At 33.6% G+C, this 17,742-nt stretch overlaps 1 protein-coding gene across 3 annotated transcripts in view; it reads left to right on the top strand.

Annotated features, from left to right (window-relative positions):
• LOC149085455 (cytochrome b5 reductase 4) overlaps positions 1-17,742 on the top strand; it is a 50,830-nt gene that overhangs the window by 21,685 nt on the left and 11,403 nt on the right. For all 3 annotated transcript variants that reach the window (XM_089233469.1, XM_089233468.1, XM_089233470.1), the window contains exons 2-10: positions 1,332-1,485; positions 1,703-1,852; positions 2,341-2,441; positions 4,281-4,365; positions 4,521-4,560; positions 6,119-6,273; positions 9,662-9,694; positions 11,848-11,964; positions 15,650-15,790. In XM_089233469.1, the coding sequence (XP_089089595.1) occupies positions 1,377-1,485; positions 1,703-1,852; positions 2,341-2,441; positions 4,281-4,365; positions 4,521-4,560; positions 6,119-6,273; positions 9,662-9,694; positions 11,848-11,964; positions 15,650-15,790 (931 nt within the window). In that variant the 5' untranslated portion in view covers positions 1,332-1,376. The remainder of the gene's footprint in view (positions 1-1,331; positions 1,486-1,702; positions 1,853-2,340; positions 2,442-4,280; positions 4,366-4,520; positions 4,561-6,118; positions 6,274-9,661; positions 9,695-11,847; positions 11,965-15,649; positions 15,791-17,742) is intronic.

The following is a 17,742-nucleotide window of genomic DNA, read 5'->3' as shown; positions in this document are numbered from 1 at the left end:
CAAATCTGCTAAAAATCGCTAAGTGGACTTAGTGAATTCTGCCTGATGATAAAAGTGCCTACAAGACTTGGTGAAATACGGAAACCTCTGTTGCTTAGAAAATTCAATTTCATTAATGAGCTTTACCAGACTGTTGAGCATTAATTGAAGATGACGCTGGGGTAATTATCTCAAAATCACAATTTTTGGACTTAGCAACTTCTGCCTGAATGCCAACGATATATTCTGAGTGATACCACACATACCCAAAAATATATCCACGTATAACCAAAGAGAATATAATTGAATTTTTAACTTTTATTTAAGTTAAATACTGAATTGAATTAATGAGAAAAAATTTAAGTAGAAGGTGTTGTATCACATGGGTGAAAATACATGGGTAGTGTTCCCTCCACACCCCCAGCAACAAAAATGAATGTGGATGACCTAATGTATAAAGGGTGTCCTGTAAGTTCAAAGTCTGCCTTTATTTCATTAATCATTTGTCATAGAGGAATGGTTCCAGTTTAAAAAATGCTCAAAATTTGTTCAAAAATCACCTTGAACCAGTTTTGAGTGTGAAAACACAGTGTGTCACAAAAAAAAAAAAAAAAAAAAAAATCTAAATTTTTATATAAACACCTTGTCCAAAAAACCCCAATTGGAAAGTTGTTGCCCTGTCTCATATTCATTGAGATATTTGAATTCAAAAATCGTGGAAATGTTGGCAAAGAACAGCATAAACAAACTGACAATGTTTTTTTTCCTTTCATGCTGTTCTTGGCCAATTTTTTTCCAATTTTTGAATTAAAATATCTCAGCAAATATTGCACTTAGAAATGTGAATTTTTTTTGTTGGCCTCAGAAGAGACAGAGAAACAACTTTATAATTGGGTTTTTTGAGACAGTGTCCATATTTTGATTTTCTATTTTGTTACACACTGTGTTTCATTCTTAAAACTGGTACAGGGTGATTTTTGAGTTCATTTTGAGCATTTTTCAAACTAGAGCCATATCTCTACAACGAATGGTTGATGAGATAAAGAGATAAAGGCCGCATTAGGGCTTACAGGACACCCTATATATACACAGATGTCATAATTATTATCATGCCCTCCCCCAGACATTCAAGTCTACCTGTGCTTATGCATTCTATTCAAATGTTTGCTAGTAAATTTTATGAAACAGTATTTTAGAGAAGGTATGTTACAAATGGTGGACTGCCCTCTAATTTAACAATGCTGATCAAGGGGAAAAAAAATCTAATATACAAGAGTAAGTTGATGAGTAATCAGTGGTGCTCAGTTATTAACAATGTATGCTCAGTTTAAAATGTGTTATATTGCTTACAGCTGGGTAGTTGCACTACAAAGCCTGGGGTTCCTATTATCCCCCAGATGGAGAAAGATAAAAAAGACATAAAGATTCCTGACAATGAAGTGCAATTTTTGGCACCACAGGTTGATAAAAGAAATCTATGCAATGTGGCATCTACTGATAAAATAGGTACAGTTACAAATATTCAAATCCTTTTACAAATCTGATTAATTTTCTCTTTAATATCATTATTTAAATTTCTATATTTTACATAAAGGCTAAATGTATTACACAAGGTATGTTACAATAAAAAACATTGCTCAACAAAATTTTGCAAGTTAATGCATTTAGTTATCAGTAAAAAGTTGTACATGTGTGTGATCAACCCTCTTTTAATATTATCTAGGACGAAACAAAATTTCTCTAAAACCTGGACGTTCATTGATGGACTGGATAAAGATTCAACAGTCTTCAACAACTTGCCAAATTAGGCCAATCAGTGTAGAAGAACTGATGAAGCATAACAAATGTGATGATGTATGGATATGTTTACAAGGTAATAAGTACTTCCAAATACCCGAAGTAATGCAATATTTAAAATATTATGGTAACATTATTGATATCTATCAAGCAATTTAATATTCCAAGGTTAACCATATGAAATTGAGAGAGATGTTTAGAATATTAGTAAATAAGTCTTTGTGAATGATATATTTATTCAATTAGCACAGGGGTTTTTAACTTGTTTAGTTGCAACGTCTAAAAATTTTTTTAACAACATTGCATTTCATGTTTAATATTTTTATGTTCTGTTGCTTTTGTAGTGTTATAGTGGAACCCCCAGTGTTGTGTCGTCTCTAGCACCAATTTGATGAGTTACATAGGTCTAAATGTTAAGAAAGACACACAAAGCAGAAAAGTTTGAGACCACCCAAACACTTTTTTTAAATTGGTAAAAACAAAAAATATGAATGAAAAATTGGGGTTCCACCATGTGTTTCAAGTTTTGCTATATACTATCATGTACACGTAAAATACCCGCAGGAAAAGTATACAATGTCACTCCATATATGGAGTATCATCCTGGTGGGGCTGATGAGTTGATGAAGGGAGCAGGAAAAGATGCCACAGAGCTTTTCAATCAGGTTAGCTAGCTTTTAATTTAATTTCTTTGATCACTACTTTCTCTTTATATGTGTACACATTAATGTATTTGTAAACCTATGTTTTTTATACTTAATGTTAAAAAATATAACATCTATTTGGTGTTGGAGAAACATTGAATCAGTGCGAAAATTCATGATGGCCCCTTGGCTCGAGGAAATCTTATTCATTGTCTACATTGCTGTTATCATTATCATATTCATGATATTAAATTCCATATGTCTTAATCTGCTTGTTCAAATAAAGAAGTATAACAAAAGACTGTAGTCAGATTCTCATCTGAGACACAGCAGTCTAATTTCAGGATGTTTGATTTATAGCTGTAGTGAAAATACAGTGATACTTTGGGTAACAAATGCCCCAAGATTACGAATTTTTCAGCTAACAAAGATTTTTTCGGGATTTTTCTGCCTTGGCTAACGAATATGGATTTGGCTAACATTTGAGAATTTAAAAATTTTTGTTAATATGGATGCATTAGCTAACATAAAACAGCCTTGTTAAATTTTTGTGCCAATCGTCATCAGAATTAGTCACTCGAGCCCGAATACTTGGAATCTATTTCCAGATGTACTTCCACTTCTCTGTCTAAAAGTTTTTGAACCATTTCATGTAAAATGAAAGATTTACCCAAAATAGAAAATGCATTGAAAAGAAAGCCTATGTTCTCAGAGCACTTGTTCAATGCAAGACTTAGCATCAAAGTGACACAAAAGTCTGGACACATTCTAGGAGTTACCTTTTCTATCTACATGTATCAGATACAGAAATGAACATACCAAATCAGAAATTTATGGGGACACTTATGAACTCGACTAGGTTGCGTCTACACCAGCTTTAGTCTACTCTCCCCAGCATGGCCGACCCACATGGGTAAAGGGCTTATATCCCGGAATGGACAGAGTCTGGGTCTTGTCTGGTCTGATAGCTTTAGTCTACTAAAGACGTTGTGTATATAATGTAAAATAAAAAACTCTCTAAGTATCTCATCTTCCTGTAAATTCTATCTTATTCAATTTTGAAGCTGTTCATTTTAGCCTTCAGCCAATTTTTGCTTTTTTATAACATTCCTTGGTGTTTTAAAAACTTATCTTTAAACAGGGCAAAACTTGGAATGAATCAAATGATTTTCCATAGAAACCTGTGGGAAATCCTGTTTTGGCTAATGAATTTGATTCCAGAATGAATCATCTTTGTTAGCTGAGGTATCACTGTATTCAGTAAAGATAGAAGCAAAGTTGAAGTCCTGGAAAATTTGTGCAGGCTAAATGTCTAACGTTTCTAGAATTTTAATTAGGTTTTGTAAGGGGCATTAACTTACCGGTATTACATTGGTAATTAAGGTACCACAGTGAAACCTTTATAGATGTGAGAAAATAACAGTGTAGATAAAAATATCTATATAACAATTTTTAAGAAACCAGAGAAAATGATTGCTGTAAGATATTTATTGTTATAAATAGAGTCTCTAATTTAATGTACATTATATGCTATGGGAAATCTTTTGGACTAGAGACTATCGTTACATGGAAGTTAGTGTGTACCATTGTAATGAAATTTTACCTACTTATCCCTGTACCTATTTGTAATGAAATTGTATCCATTTCTTACTGTACCTATTTGTAATGAAATTGTATCTATTTCTTACTGTACCTATTTGTAATGAAAATGTTTTTAGTCTCTCCATCTACCAATTTGACTCTACAAAAATGTAAAAAAAATAAAATATATATAAATAGAAAATTTGTTTTTTTCTCTTGAAATTTATTGTAAAGTTTATTTTGAGTCTTCTCAGAAAAATGATAAAAAATATTTTAAAGATTCATAGGTGGGTGAATGCAGAATCAATGCTTCAAAAATGCTTTGTTGGTCCTTTACAGTTGTCGTCCATGTGGCTACAGTCAGGTAAAATGTTCATCTGTTAGTTATGGTATTTGCTAAATGTATTAAATTGGAGAAAGTAATTTTGGTTTTTTGTAAACATTTTATATTTGCTTCATTTATGTAAAAAAATAAAACATTGTCAAGTATGGGAAATATATTGGAACCTTTTTTTACAGATAATGATGTAGAAAGAAATTTAGATTCCTCCTTACCAAAGTGAGCAATATTTTCTCTCCTTGGAGATTTTAATCTAATGTCTGCACACAACCTCTATGGTTTATTACACATTTTCTAGACCTAACCTCATATTTAGAATCATCTCTTATTAATCTAAATTTTGTATAATATTTTGTGATAGGGGTCATTCAAGTATTACATCAGCATCGAGGGGGGGGAGGGGGTTTCGGATTTGCTGACTTTTGATGACAAGGGGGGGAGGGGGGTTTGAAGGTTGCTTACGTCATCAATCACCCTTTTTGAAGATATGAAATATTCTAAGCTGCTGACGAAATTTTGCTGACAAGGGGGGGGGGGGAGGGGGTCAAAAACGGCTAAAAATCTGCTTATGTAATACTTGAATGGCCCCATAGGAAAAAAAACTGCTCTTCACAAAGTAGTCTTGAAACATCTAAGTTTTATATTTATATTTTTCTCAAGGTTATGTGAACAATCAGTTGAAATTTTTTTTTGAATTTGTTTATTTTTTTTATTTGATAATTTATTGGTTTTCAACAAACTGCAAGAATATTTTTTGCTGAATTTTTATTATAATCCAGAGTACACGTTGTGTTTTATAATATTCTTAAATAAATTCAAGTGCAGTTTTAAAATTAGTAACCATCTCTTTGTTGGGTTGCAGTTTATAGCTTTCAGCATGCACAATTTTAGTGTGATTGGATGTTACTTGATTTTAGGTGTAGTAGAAAGTCTGAAATCTGTACCCCCTGAAATATGAACATTTTTCTCTCCCTAATTTTGTTCTATAATTAAGTTTTCTGAAGCTCATTTTTGATTTCAAAAAAATCATAATAGTAGCACTAATGAAGGTGATAAAAAAGAAGAAGTTCTGATCAGCCAGTTGCCTAATTTATATTTTGATTTGCATATAAATGTAAAAATAATAACTTTTTTAATTGACATCTGTTATATATTATTCATCAATGAAAAATGAAAAGGCAGCCTGTGTTATGTCACTCACATTTAATACCAAAGGATGTGTTGATGTGTTGCAAGTTTAACACCCACTCAATCCTTGTCAAAACCTTTCCTGACACGGAGGTACAATAGAAATATTGAAAAGATGACCAAAAAACACATTGTTAGTAATACCATGCAGCACATGCACTTTGGAAACATTCCTCTGGGGAATTCATACATTGCTACTGTAAGAATATGCAAGAAGTTTTCACCAACAAGAAATTAGCATACAAATCTCTTTGGGGAGATATGGAAAAAACTTTGAATGCTTCTGTTCAGAACTAGCAGTAAACTGTAGATCCCAGTCTTCTTAGCTCTCATCAGCAGAAAATTCTCATTGTACAACAAAAATGATCAAATGAAAAATGAGTAGTCTCACAGTGGACAATGTTTCATTCAAAATTTGAAAATTTAAAAAATTTGACTCACATAGGTTCTGAAGAGTATTGGATTTTAATGTGTCTACTGTAATAATTCTAATTAGTGAAAATGAGGTTTATAATTAGACTTTTTTAAAATAGTGTCTTTAGTATCAACAAACTAGCATGTTTAATCAAATTTCTGTATTTATTTTTAGATTAGATTGGGCTGAAACTGATCACAGTATTTCCATTTTTGTACGAAGTTCAAAAAATGATGACATGGCACCACTGTTAATCACCACAAGCATATTAAAAAGAAAAATGTTCATTTCAGTGAAGCATGTAGACTCTATGTATAAATATAGAATTGGTTAGTAGTTAAGTTTATTTTTCAAAATGTCCATAGCCATTTCTAATTCAATGATAATTAAATGATTAAACACACTTATTGACTAAACTAGCATGTTTAAAACTTTTTGTACTTGCGTTACATATACATGGATCACGGCAGCTAATAAAAAATAATGGTGAGGTAAGCAAAAATCTGCAAGAAATTGTTAACAAGATTGGGGAAGTATAGCTTCTTACATCCAATTGGGCATTCATAATGTAATCTGTAGGCCAAGAATGGTAATTTACAGGAGGAAGAAGTCTGATATACAACTTCAAAGTTAAAAGAAATGCTTACAAATGAAGTGGTATTGCTAGGGCCATCTTAACTCATCAGCTCACCAGGGCACCTTTTGATACATGAATGGCTTCCAATCACTGTGTGATGTTTCTCACATGTGGTGATGCAAGTTTGGCCTATACTTTTGTGAAAGTGAAAACAATCATAGGCGGCGATAGACTTGAATGTCTGGGGAGGAGGGCACATAATGATGATTGCTAGAGGGCACATGATGATGTTTGCTGGAGGGCACATAATGATGATTGCTGGAGGCATGATGATGATGATTGCAATTCATATATACGCATATATATTAGATCAATCAGCTACATTCGATGCTGGGGGGGGGGGGGGCATGCCCCATATCTACATCCATGGAAACAATACTCTAATGATGACATGATTCTAAGTAGTTCTAAGAAGCAGCATGTTCTGTCCAACAATTGGAGTTTTTTAGGTTGTGAGGTCCATGTAAATTGGAATTTTTATAAAATTTTTTGCTTGTTCTAGTGACAATCATCTTCAAAAGTGATGCAAAGTCAAGGATGGAGCCCATATTTATGTGTTGCACTTGTTGGGTTTACAGGGGTTATTTTTGATTGGGTGGTTTCATCTGTGTTATGTTATTTGACTGCTTGCTAGATATAGAATTGGCTTTTCACTTTGACTATGATTGAGTGATTTTGATGATATTATGTAATTTGGTGTTTGTCGTATTATTGGTCTCTCAGTTTGTTAGGGGCTAGATTTTCGAATTGATGCTAGAATCCAAATATTATTAATTTTCATTTTTTTTCTCTTTTCTGTAAGAAATGGTTGTTGTACTTGTATGTTTTTTCAATAGCTTCTCTGAACAACCAGAGAAAATTATTTAGAGTTCTGGATATTACTTAGTTTCATCACCTGTGTTTGTGGAGAAAGAAAATTGGCCATGTGAGTATTGGATACCTGTGCTTTACAAAACAGGTTCGTAAATGAAGAAAAAAAACCACCAGAGTAGTGTTGACAACTTTATTTTGGAAGACAAGCAGAAAATAGTGGTAGATGGGAATTATCAGATAACAAAAAATGCTTTTTAATTTCTGGGGGTTGATAACCAACAACTTTCTTTGGTTTTTTCCATGTAGAACTTGAAATTTCGTAGTGAAAAGGGTGTATGACACATACTCTGATGCATTTTTTACTGTTGAACAAAAATGTTCTCAAGTTTTTGGTGCAGTAGCTCAAATCAATAAGATACATACAGTCCTTGTCAGAATGTTTCTTGATTCAGAGGTACAACAGAACAAGGCACCAAAGATGACTGCAAAACCATGTTACTACCAGGGTTGGACAAATTGCAAAAAAAAAAAAAAAAAATCTATGCACCAAAAAATTTTTTGCCAGAACAAAAAGATTTAAAATAATAGTTTTTTACTTTTTCAATGCATAGGGATCCTCTTTCATGTTGGCAGATAAGTTATTATAAATTACAAACATTTTGTGCCGCTCTCAGCCTGCAATTTAGTAACTACACAAAGAAAATTTAGGTGCCAATACCAGTTATTTAGTCCCCCGTGGTGACCTGGCACCCCTTTGAATAATCACCTAGATCGCTTTCCCGTTCCTTGGGCCAGAGACATTCATGCTCAACAGCACATTCATAGATGGAGCGGACGAGAGAGTTTTGTTGATGCTTATTTGCAGGAGGAGAGCTCAGTCGACCTTACTGAGTTTATGGTCGAATATAGCATGACTCCTAACTGGGAAACGTCTTCTGAGTCGGATTCTGAGGGAATTGTCCAGCCCTCATTACTACCACAGAAAGTTCCACTCTCCTTGAATGATTAGCATACCAACCCGACCTCTAGGTGAGAGGTATGAAAGAAAAAAAATGTGTAACACAACCATTATAAACTGTAGATCCTGGCCAAGTTAGAACTTCCATACAGAAAGTGACCATTGTGCAACAAAAATGATCAAATGATTTTCTTGATTTTATTTTAACCCTTTCCACAGCATCCACTATACTCCCAAAAATGCCAAATATTTTTTAATGAAGTAGGCTTTATTCTGATTTTTTGCAGGTGCAAAATGAGGGGTATAGGGAAAAAGTGTTTCATTGAGAAATCAACTTTAGAATATATATGGGCTTGTCAATGCTAAAACAAGAGGCTTTTAAGATGGGGGAGATATCTTGTCATTGCTGCTTAGAGCAGTGGTTCTCAAACTTTCGTCACCTGCATCTCCCTTGCCCAATTCATGGTTCATCATCAGCTCCCCAAAATAGTTTAGCATATATTTTCACTTATAAAAGAACCATTTCAAAGCATAAATAGGTACACAAATCAATATCTCCAACATGCCACGATGCCCCTAACAAAGGTTGGTGATGCTCCTAGGAGCCGCGACACATGCTTTGAAAAACATTGGCTTAGAGGGTTAATGTGTCGTGTATTCCAGGAATATGATATATATATATGTAATATAATTATAAGATTTATATTATACAGTTGAAGTCGCTTGATAAAAAATCCTGACTGGCACAATAATATCTAAAACCAACTCTGGTTTACTATTTGATTGTGTTAGAAATTTCTTGTTTTCTATGAGTACTCAAATAAAAATTTAATTTAAGTAAATTTTCTAGAATTCCTGTGCGTAAATTTCCCTTGTTTCCAAAAAATAAGTAAATGTGACAAGTGCTTTATTACTCGCAAACCCTCTATCTTTCAGGTTGAATTAAGTGTGTTAATCAAAAAATTGTTATCCATCAAATGAACCCTATGGTGTTGTGTGCCATTTAAGCATTGAGTCAGATATAGATAAGTGTTTACGTTTTGCATCTACTTTATGCTTTATCTCATATTCATTCAAACTTTAAAAAAGACTTTTTCTGGTGTCATGAGAATGCTTATTTTTTTTACAGATTTTATAAGAAATTGCTAATATTCCCTTGGTCACTTGTAATGACTGAGTTTAACAATATTTATATATTATCAAAGCCATTTATACTCACATGCTATGAAATATATGTGCTCTAGGTATTTAAATTAATGTATAAATTCAATGCCATGATTATATTGCAGTTCCCTTGTTCTATTTATAGAGTTGCCAGAAAATGTTTCATCAGCTTATGAAGGTAATGTATTTTGGGTGATATTTGTAGGCCTAATGTGTCATGTATTATTACTTTTCATATTTTATTTTTTCTAATACAATTGTTGACCAACATAAAATATAAGGCATTAAGAAAATGATAAAAATTATAATAGTTTTTTTTTTTAAATCAGCTTTTAAGTAAATTCAGAATTTTTTAAGAAAATTTCTTTAAAATCAGAGTTGAATGATAGAAAATCTAATCCATCTTTAGCCTGTTGATTACAAGCACTTCTATGCACACTGAAGCATCTAAGAGTTTTTAATGATTGTGCACAATTTAATGCCTGTGAGGCATTGATTGATACCTAATTAAATCATCCCATTCAAGTTAAATTCCAGAATTCAAATTAAACTCATTTGAGTTTAATCACATGTCAGAGTTTCCATATGAATGCTCTTCTTCTGATGCTGGATTTGAATGCTGCTTTGTAGCTCAAAAAAGTTGAAGACCTCTCCGCAAGAGTCTGGAGTATCTTGAAGCAGACATATTCATTAATTTCAGATACAAATAACTTTCATATAGTAATCAATATCTGGTGTTTTAATCCTAACAATGTATGAATCAACAGATAGTTATACAAACAGCCATTTACGTTTGTGCCAGGGGCGTAGCCAGAAATTTCGTTCGGGGGGGGGGGACCACTTTCATTTCGGGAGGGGACCAAAGTGACAGAACAATGGATTTGGCCATCTTTTTCTCTTTTTTCTGTCATTTTCTCACATTTCGGGGGGGGGGGGGACCAGACCCCCAAGTCCCCCCCCTCGCTACGCCCTTGGTTTGTGCCATTAATGGGAGAACATCTCAATTTTAAATTCTTCTTAATGATAGCTTCTGCCATCTCAGTCATTTGAACTACCACAATGACTGAAAAAAAATCTTCTTTTTCATAATCTTTATGACTATTATCAAAGCTTTTCAGACAAAATTTATCCTGTAGAAATATAAATTATGTAATTTTTTTTTAAATTCAGAGTTTTTATTTCATTCCAACATTAACAGAGTTGAAGATTCTAAAATACAACATGGAACTGGGATGGTTATGTAAAGTGCATTTAAAATCTGAGATTGAAATGACATTTTTTATGTTTTTATCTTCGACAGTATCTACATGTATGAGAAGTTGTTCATTTAAATCAGTGTTTCCCAAAGTGGGCAATATCGGCCCCCCTGGGTGATGGAATGGTCTGGAGAGGGCAAGGGCGTAGCGAGGGGGGGGACTTGGGGGTCTGGCCCCCCCCTAAATGTGAGAAAATGACCGAAAAAAGGGAAAAAGATGGCCAAATCCATTGTTCTGTCACTTTGGTCCCCCCCCCCCGAACGAAATTTCTGGCTACGCCCCAGGGAGAGGGCGATAGAAACTACCTATTTAACACAGGATCCTATTGGTTCACTTGATTTGGTGGGCGATGAGAGAAAAAAAATTCTGATTAAGGGGGCGATGGAAAAATAAAGTTTTGGAAACTATGATTTAAATAAAGAACAGAAAAAAACAAGAACAATTGCAGCAGATTAAAATTTGGGGAGATATTGCTACAACACAGAGTCTACCAATCTTCATTGGAGCTTTTAGTCAAAAAAATGTTTTTTTCCAACAAAAGACTGAAATGACACCTATCCTTCTCATAATGTGGGTATTTTATTGTCAAATAATTTTGTAATGCGTTTAGTCATGCTTATACACTTTCTGCTTATGCTATTTATCTTGACAAAAATATGGCCCGCGGAACATCACAAATTAATTGAAATAGCTTTGAAGAACCCCCAATTTAAATCATTAAACATCAAACCTTTGTATCGAGAAAAAGAAAGTTCAAAATGTTAAAAGTGAGATTAAGATTTTTCAAACAAATGTCTCACACTACTAAAACATTTTGTGAGTATATATTTGTATTTGTGAGTTAAACATTTTTATATTGTATAAATATGATTAAAATCACTGTGAAAATTGTTTTTTGGAAATAAAATAAATTTCAAAGTATTTAAAATTTTGCTTTTTAAAGTGAAACTTAAAAATCACTCTTAGTATGTTGTGTATTATATCATTTGTGTATTTCCTTTAATTCATTCAATTTCAGTTTTTTCAATATTCTCAAAACTTTTAATAAGTTTATGTGGATTATGATTTTTTTTAGTTAAGAAAAAAAACTGCATAATTGAAATACTTCTACAGAAGTCTTTGCATAAACGATGGAAAAAGTTACAGTTTTCATTGATAGAAAGCATTGCAAGCATGGGTCCTCAAAGGCATGGTATATATTTATCATCATCATATGTATATACAGTAGAACCTCTCTTAACCGGTCCCTCCTTAATCAAAATTTTTTCTTAAACCTTCTTTGAGAAATCTTTACTTGAAGTTGTGAGTGTTATTACTATGTTACTACAGTATGTTTAAACAAAAATTTATAGCGTGCGGGTCCTTATTGGTTCTTTGAAACTTAATTTCCCAATTTTTGGCTGCAATTAATTTGCTTAATTTTGAAATAGTATTCATGTAAGGTATTTCTTTATGAAGTACCTAAGACACATACACACGTGCAAACACACTTGCTTTATACAATCTTATTGTTTTGCTATAATGGGATTTTGAATTGTTAATTTTCACCTTCCACCTGGCAGCTGAGGGGTTAGCATGCTAGCCTTTGACTGTGCAGGTCTGGGTTCAAATCTCGGTTTGGGCATGGATGTCTATTAACACTAACTAATTCCCTGGACAGATAATATGGATCTGTTGGGGATATGTAAGTTTTACTTTATTATTATTATTTTGAAAAATCTCATCTTGTAATGGAAAAAACTGTATGTTGATCCTCTGTTTTAGTTAGGCCAGAAAGAGAGGTTCAACTATATATATATATATATATATATATGGCCAACTACTCAAAATTCTATTATTTGAAACATCTTCATTTTTAGGATCTGTATTTGTAAGGAACTGGATGGGAATCAGCTCAAATTTAATTACAGCAGGGACGCATATAAGCATAGTTGGGAGTTGTTGCTGTTTTGCAATATGTAGAGGCATTTTTACCATTCTCATGGCGTGCATAACTCAAAAATGCAATTTTCAGAGTTGTTGCGTTTTTTGAACTGGGCTCTCTGTCGATATATATTTATATATATATATATATATTGTGAAATTATAAGCAATTTTTCTGATCCTCATAAATTAACCATGCACTGATACCCATCCCGTTCAAATTCAATATATACTCATACTTAGCACTGCATCAAAGGATTAGGTAGCAAACTTGTAAATTAATTACCACAATACCACAATTGGTTAATTGTAGTTCAAAACAAACAATTTACATGTTGAAATAATTGCAATACATCAATTACAGCTAAGGAAACACATCAAGATGACTAAGAGCTCATTTTGTAATCAGTAGAGTATTGTTGATTTAATTCATGCTCACAAAATTAAACAAAGCCATTTTATTGTAAAAAAAAAAAAAAAGAGAACAAAAATATTTAAGTGTACTGATATGATTTTGATGCAACTTTAAATGCAGTTGAATTATTTTTTCTTAATTTACAATGCATCTTTGTAATGCAGTGTTATTCTTTTTTAACTACATCTTACTTAGAACCAAGTTTCATTATATCATAGATGGGCTGTAATGAAGGTGCAAAATGCATCTCAATATAACAGGTTATATTTTACACCTGTGGTATAGAAATTTTTTATGTATTTTGATAAATGAAGTCCTAATTGTGTTCCCTCAGTTCATTTTGTATAAATTTTTTAAATATGATTTCTGTATACTGCTTATACTATCTCTTAGCTTCTCAGTGGAGAACAAAAAGAAAACACACACACATGCACACACACACACACACACAGAGAGAGACAGATAGAAAGACATTATGTAACAAATAATTACAAGTAATTGGTAGGAAAAAAAAATTGTGCCTACTGTGCAAAAAGAGGTGTGGTAGCCCACCAGGTCTATTAGATACTACCTACAGTACCAAAAGATGTTCAGAGCTCTCGTGTCTTTGATACTTGATCCATTTTTGTCAAAATCTTTCCTGAAGCTGAGGTACAACAGAAATGGCGATAAAATGACTGCAGAACACATTGCCACTGCAGGAACTTCCCTACAGAATTATTGTTGTGCAAACCTCTCAGTGTCATCCTCTACCTCTCTACAAAAAATAACAATGTCGAACATAACCATTCAGATTCTGCAATAAACTGTAGGTCCCAGTGTAATTAGCCATCGTGTGTAGAAATTGACCTTGGTATGACAGGAATGAGCAAAAAGTTCTTGGTTAGCAACTGAAGCAAATAGTGAAGCAATGAATGCTAAAAAATTGACACATTTCAAGCAGACAGCCAATTGGTTGATGTGCTGACTTTTACAGTAGTTTGATAGATATTGGTTCAAATCTTAATGAGGGGCTCAAAAGTTTAGCTGTTAGAAATTGATATAAAATTATTATTTCTGATCTAACTGTGCAGATAGAATGATTGTGATACAACAAAATGATTAATGATGTTTCATACTTTTTTGTGTTATATCAAAAATACTTTAATAAGAAAATTACGATAAGGGGCCATTCAAGTATTATGTAAGCAAATTTTTAGCAATTTTTTACCCCTCCCCCCTTGTCAGCAAAATTTCGTCATCCTGCTCCTTACCTCCCAACGAATAATGGTGGGATCAGAAACGTACGCGGGAGGGGAGGGGGCATAGGGGCTCGTGCATCCTCCAGACGAAAAAAAATATTTTTTTTAATGCAAAAAATATTTAAAAAAAAATTAAAATTTCGAAAGAAAATATCTTTATATGTTATTATAATCGATTTCTGTTAATGTCAATGCTATTTGAAGGGTAAGAACTCAAAATTTCTCTTTAAAAAATTCATTGCGACCCATCATTTAAGCCATTTATGGTAACCCTTGACCTGCAGACCAAATGTGGTCCTGAAGGTTATCTGATGTGGCTTGCCCCCTCAAATTTAATTTTGTAAAAATGAACTTAGCGGCACATTTACAGATCGCTTAAATGACCCGTGGCACAATTCCAGAACATTTAAGTGGCCCGTGGCACATTTCCAGATCACTGAAGTAGGCCTCAAAGATCACCTAAGTAACCTGCGACACAGTTACAGAACACTTAAATGATCCGTGGCACATTTAGATATCCCTTGAGTGATATGTGGCACAGTTTTAGAGCACTTAAGCGGTCCCCAGTGCGGTTCGACATCACTCAAGTTACCCGCCCGTGGAACATTCCCAGATTACTTAAGTGATCCGTGGCATAATTAAGGATCACTTGAGTGATGTGTGGCACAGTTCCAGAGCACTTAAGCTGCCCAGAAACATTTTCAGAGCACTTGAAGGATCCGTGAAACATTTAGAGATCATTAAAGTGGCTCTGTAGGGGACTTATCAATAGGTAGAATGTTAGTTCAGGTGCCCAATAACTATCGAAAGGTTTTTCCGTTTCCGGCGCACCGAAAAGATGCCATTAAGAATATTTCATATCTTCATAAAGGGTGGTTGATGACGTAAGCATCATCCAACCCCCCCTCCCCCCGTCATCAAAAGTCAGCAAATCTGAAACCCCCTCCCCCCATCGATGCTGATGTAATACTTGAATGACCCCTAATTCAAAAAGTAGACCATTTCTTATTTTTACTCTGCATTTTCAGTTTCTAAATATAGGCTACTTAAATACAAGATTTTTCAAGCACTTTTCTCCTCACACATTTATTTAGTTTTAATGGGTTTTTAAAGGAGGATTCTCGCCTTAGCTTTCCTTTCCCTTACTGTTGCTGCAAAATATTCTTTGATGAAACTTCATCAAAAAAATAGTGTGGAAAAAAAATAAGGTGAGGTGAGAATCCTTCATGAAAACTAAATACATCAAATGTTCAGAAAAATTTGATGTTCACTTTACTCTTTTTATTACCTACACTTAGGAATTTCTTATCATCCATGTAAGCTGGTGAGCAAGTCTACTGTTAACTACAATACGAGTTTGTTTTCATTTAAATTGCCTTCAGAATCACAAATGCTCATTCCCATTGGACATCATGTTCAAATCAAAATGGTTGCTTCTGGTAATTACTTTCTGTGATTCTAGTTCAGCAAATTGATACAATATCAATATACTTTTATGTTTTATAGTATTTCAGTGACATTATGATTCAAATTTCAAACCAATAAGATTTTTGAAATTGTGAAAACTTTTCCTCCTCAATGTCTATGTCATAATTTTTATTTATACTTGTCATATTTATTTTTCCTATACAGTACATGCAACTTATTACCAGGGGCATAGCCGGGGTTTGCAATGGCTCCCCCAATCAAAATTTTGCCTGCATTAGTGCATATTTTTCTTTGATCTCCCAAAAATAAATATTGAATACATTTTTTTTACTTTATTACTTTTTATACTCTATTTTCTACTTTCATTGACTAAAAAAAACCTAAATAAGGAAAATAAAATACTGCATTTATATGTTTTTTTTGCCTTTTCATTATAGTTTGATTTGGGCTATTCATTTAAGAGAAGAAGAGAGAAAGCGGAAGAATTTTCTTATCACAGTTTTTCCCAAATTACTTTCAAGCTCTTCATGCGAGCACATGCTATCTATTGGTACCTTGGCTAGAGTTTGAACTTCAGAAATACCGTTTTATCTATGGGGCATCTTGGCTAGAGTTTGAGCTTCTCGAAATAACGTCTTATCTGTAGGCACAGTGCCATGCACTACGATATGATGCTTAAAGTTGTGCTGCTGTTTCAGGACAAAAAATATGAAGCCCGACCGTAACTGCTGCTCTAATGAAATGTTTCGGCTTAGAGGATCAAATTTAATTTGATCAAATAGCTTACCTAATACAGCCTAGACTCAGGGCTATCAAAATAGCAATATTGACCCCTGGGACAAGTAATGTTCTGAGGTTCTTACCCAGGTACATGGGCGGAGATACGGGGTGGCCTGTCAACGTCAAAGGTGGAGTCGACTGATCTAATGTATATATGTATACATGAATTGACATCATCATCATCATCATGCCCCCTCAGCAATAATGACCTTGCCCCCCCCAGACTTCCAAGTCAATCTCCGCCTATGCCCAGGCAAGATGTATCTATCAAAAAAAATGTATCTATCTATCTATATATATATATATATATATATATATATACAAATTTCACTCTCACTCACTAAAATCATGCCATGTCACATTACCATGAGCCTCCTCTCACTCTATGTACTTGAGGCCCTCAGGCCGTGCCCAAGTTATGTGTCTATGTATCAAGATGACCCTTTCTAGGTGCATAACCACATTCCTGTAAGATGACTGTCTTCTTGTTTTTGAAAAGGTTCCTCTCTGGTGAGTGTTTTCAAACAGAGAAGGAATCATAATTAAAGGGCAGGGAATGGTCATATTATCAGGTTGCAGCATACCCATTAAAAAGACTCACCACAGAGCAATAGGCCTATAACAGTACAATTTTCAGTCATTACACTTCACTCATAGTTTGATATATAGATGGCAGCACTATAACAAGCATTACACACAAACAAACTTCATGTTAGGTTCACGACACATGCATTCACAGCTTCCAGCATAACCCAGGTCTTCTTTGATCACCTGCTTATATCTCTTCATTCAGACAGCACAGTGAGGCGCCACTGCTTATTACAAAAAACAGATTATGTTATTTATTGGTATTACTTCCATAAAATATGAGTCAGACGTATGGCATACACACGAGAAACTATTTTTTATAGTTTTGTCTTTTGTTTATGTTAGTTTTGTTATAATTTTTGCTCAAGGCAATAAGCTTATTAAAAATATTTTTTGCTCATATCGTGATAGTAAAATTAAATTTATAGTAGATAATTATATTGCTCATAATGGAAATTGGGGTGGGCTAACCATTTTGAAAGCCGTACCACTATTAAGACCATTTTTAATGTGTGTGCCATGCTCCAAATTTAGACCATATATCCTTTTACAAGACACAATCATTTAATTCTTCCTCTTAATTATAATTATTCTG

The sequence above is a fragment of the Pholcus phalangioides genome, unplaced genomic scaffold (assembly GCF_987345545.1).
Source record: "Pholcus phalangioides strain wild (caught in Gottingen) unplaced genomic scaffold, Ppha-v1.0 ptg000007l_1, whole genome shotgun sequence".
In the NCBI taxonomy this organism is placed as follows: domain Eukaryota; kingdom Metazoa; phylum Arthropoda; class Arachnida; order Araneae; family Pholcidae; genus Pholcus; species Pholcus phalangioides.
The sequence above is the reverse complement of the archived record's forward strand: the minus strand, read 5'-3'. Positions and strand labels throughout refer to the sequence as shown.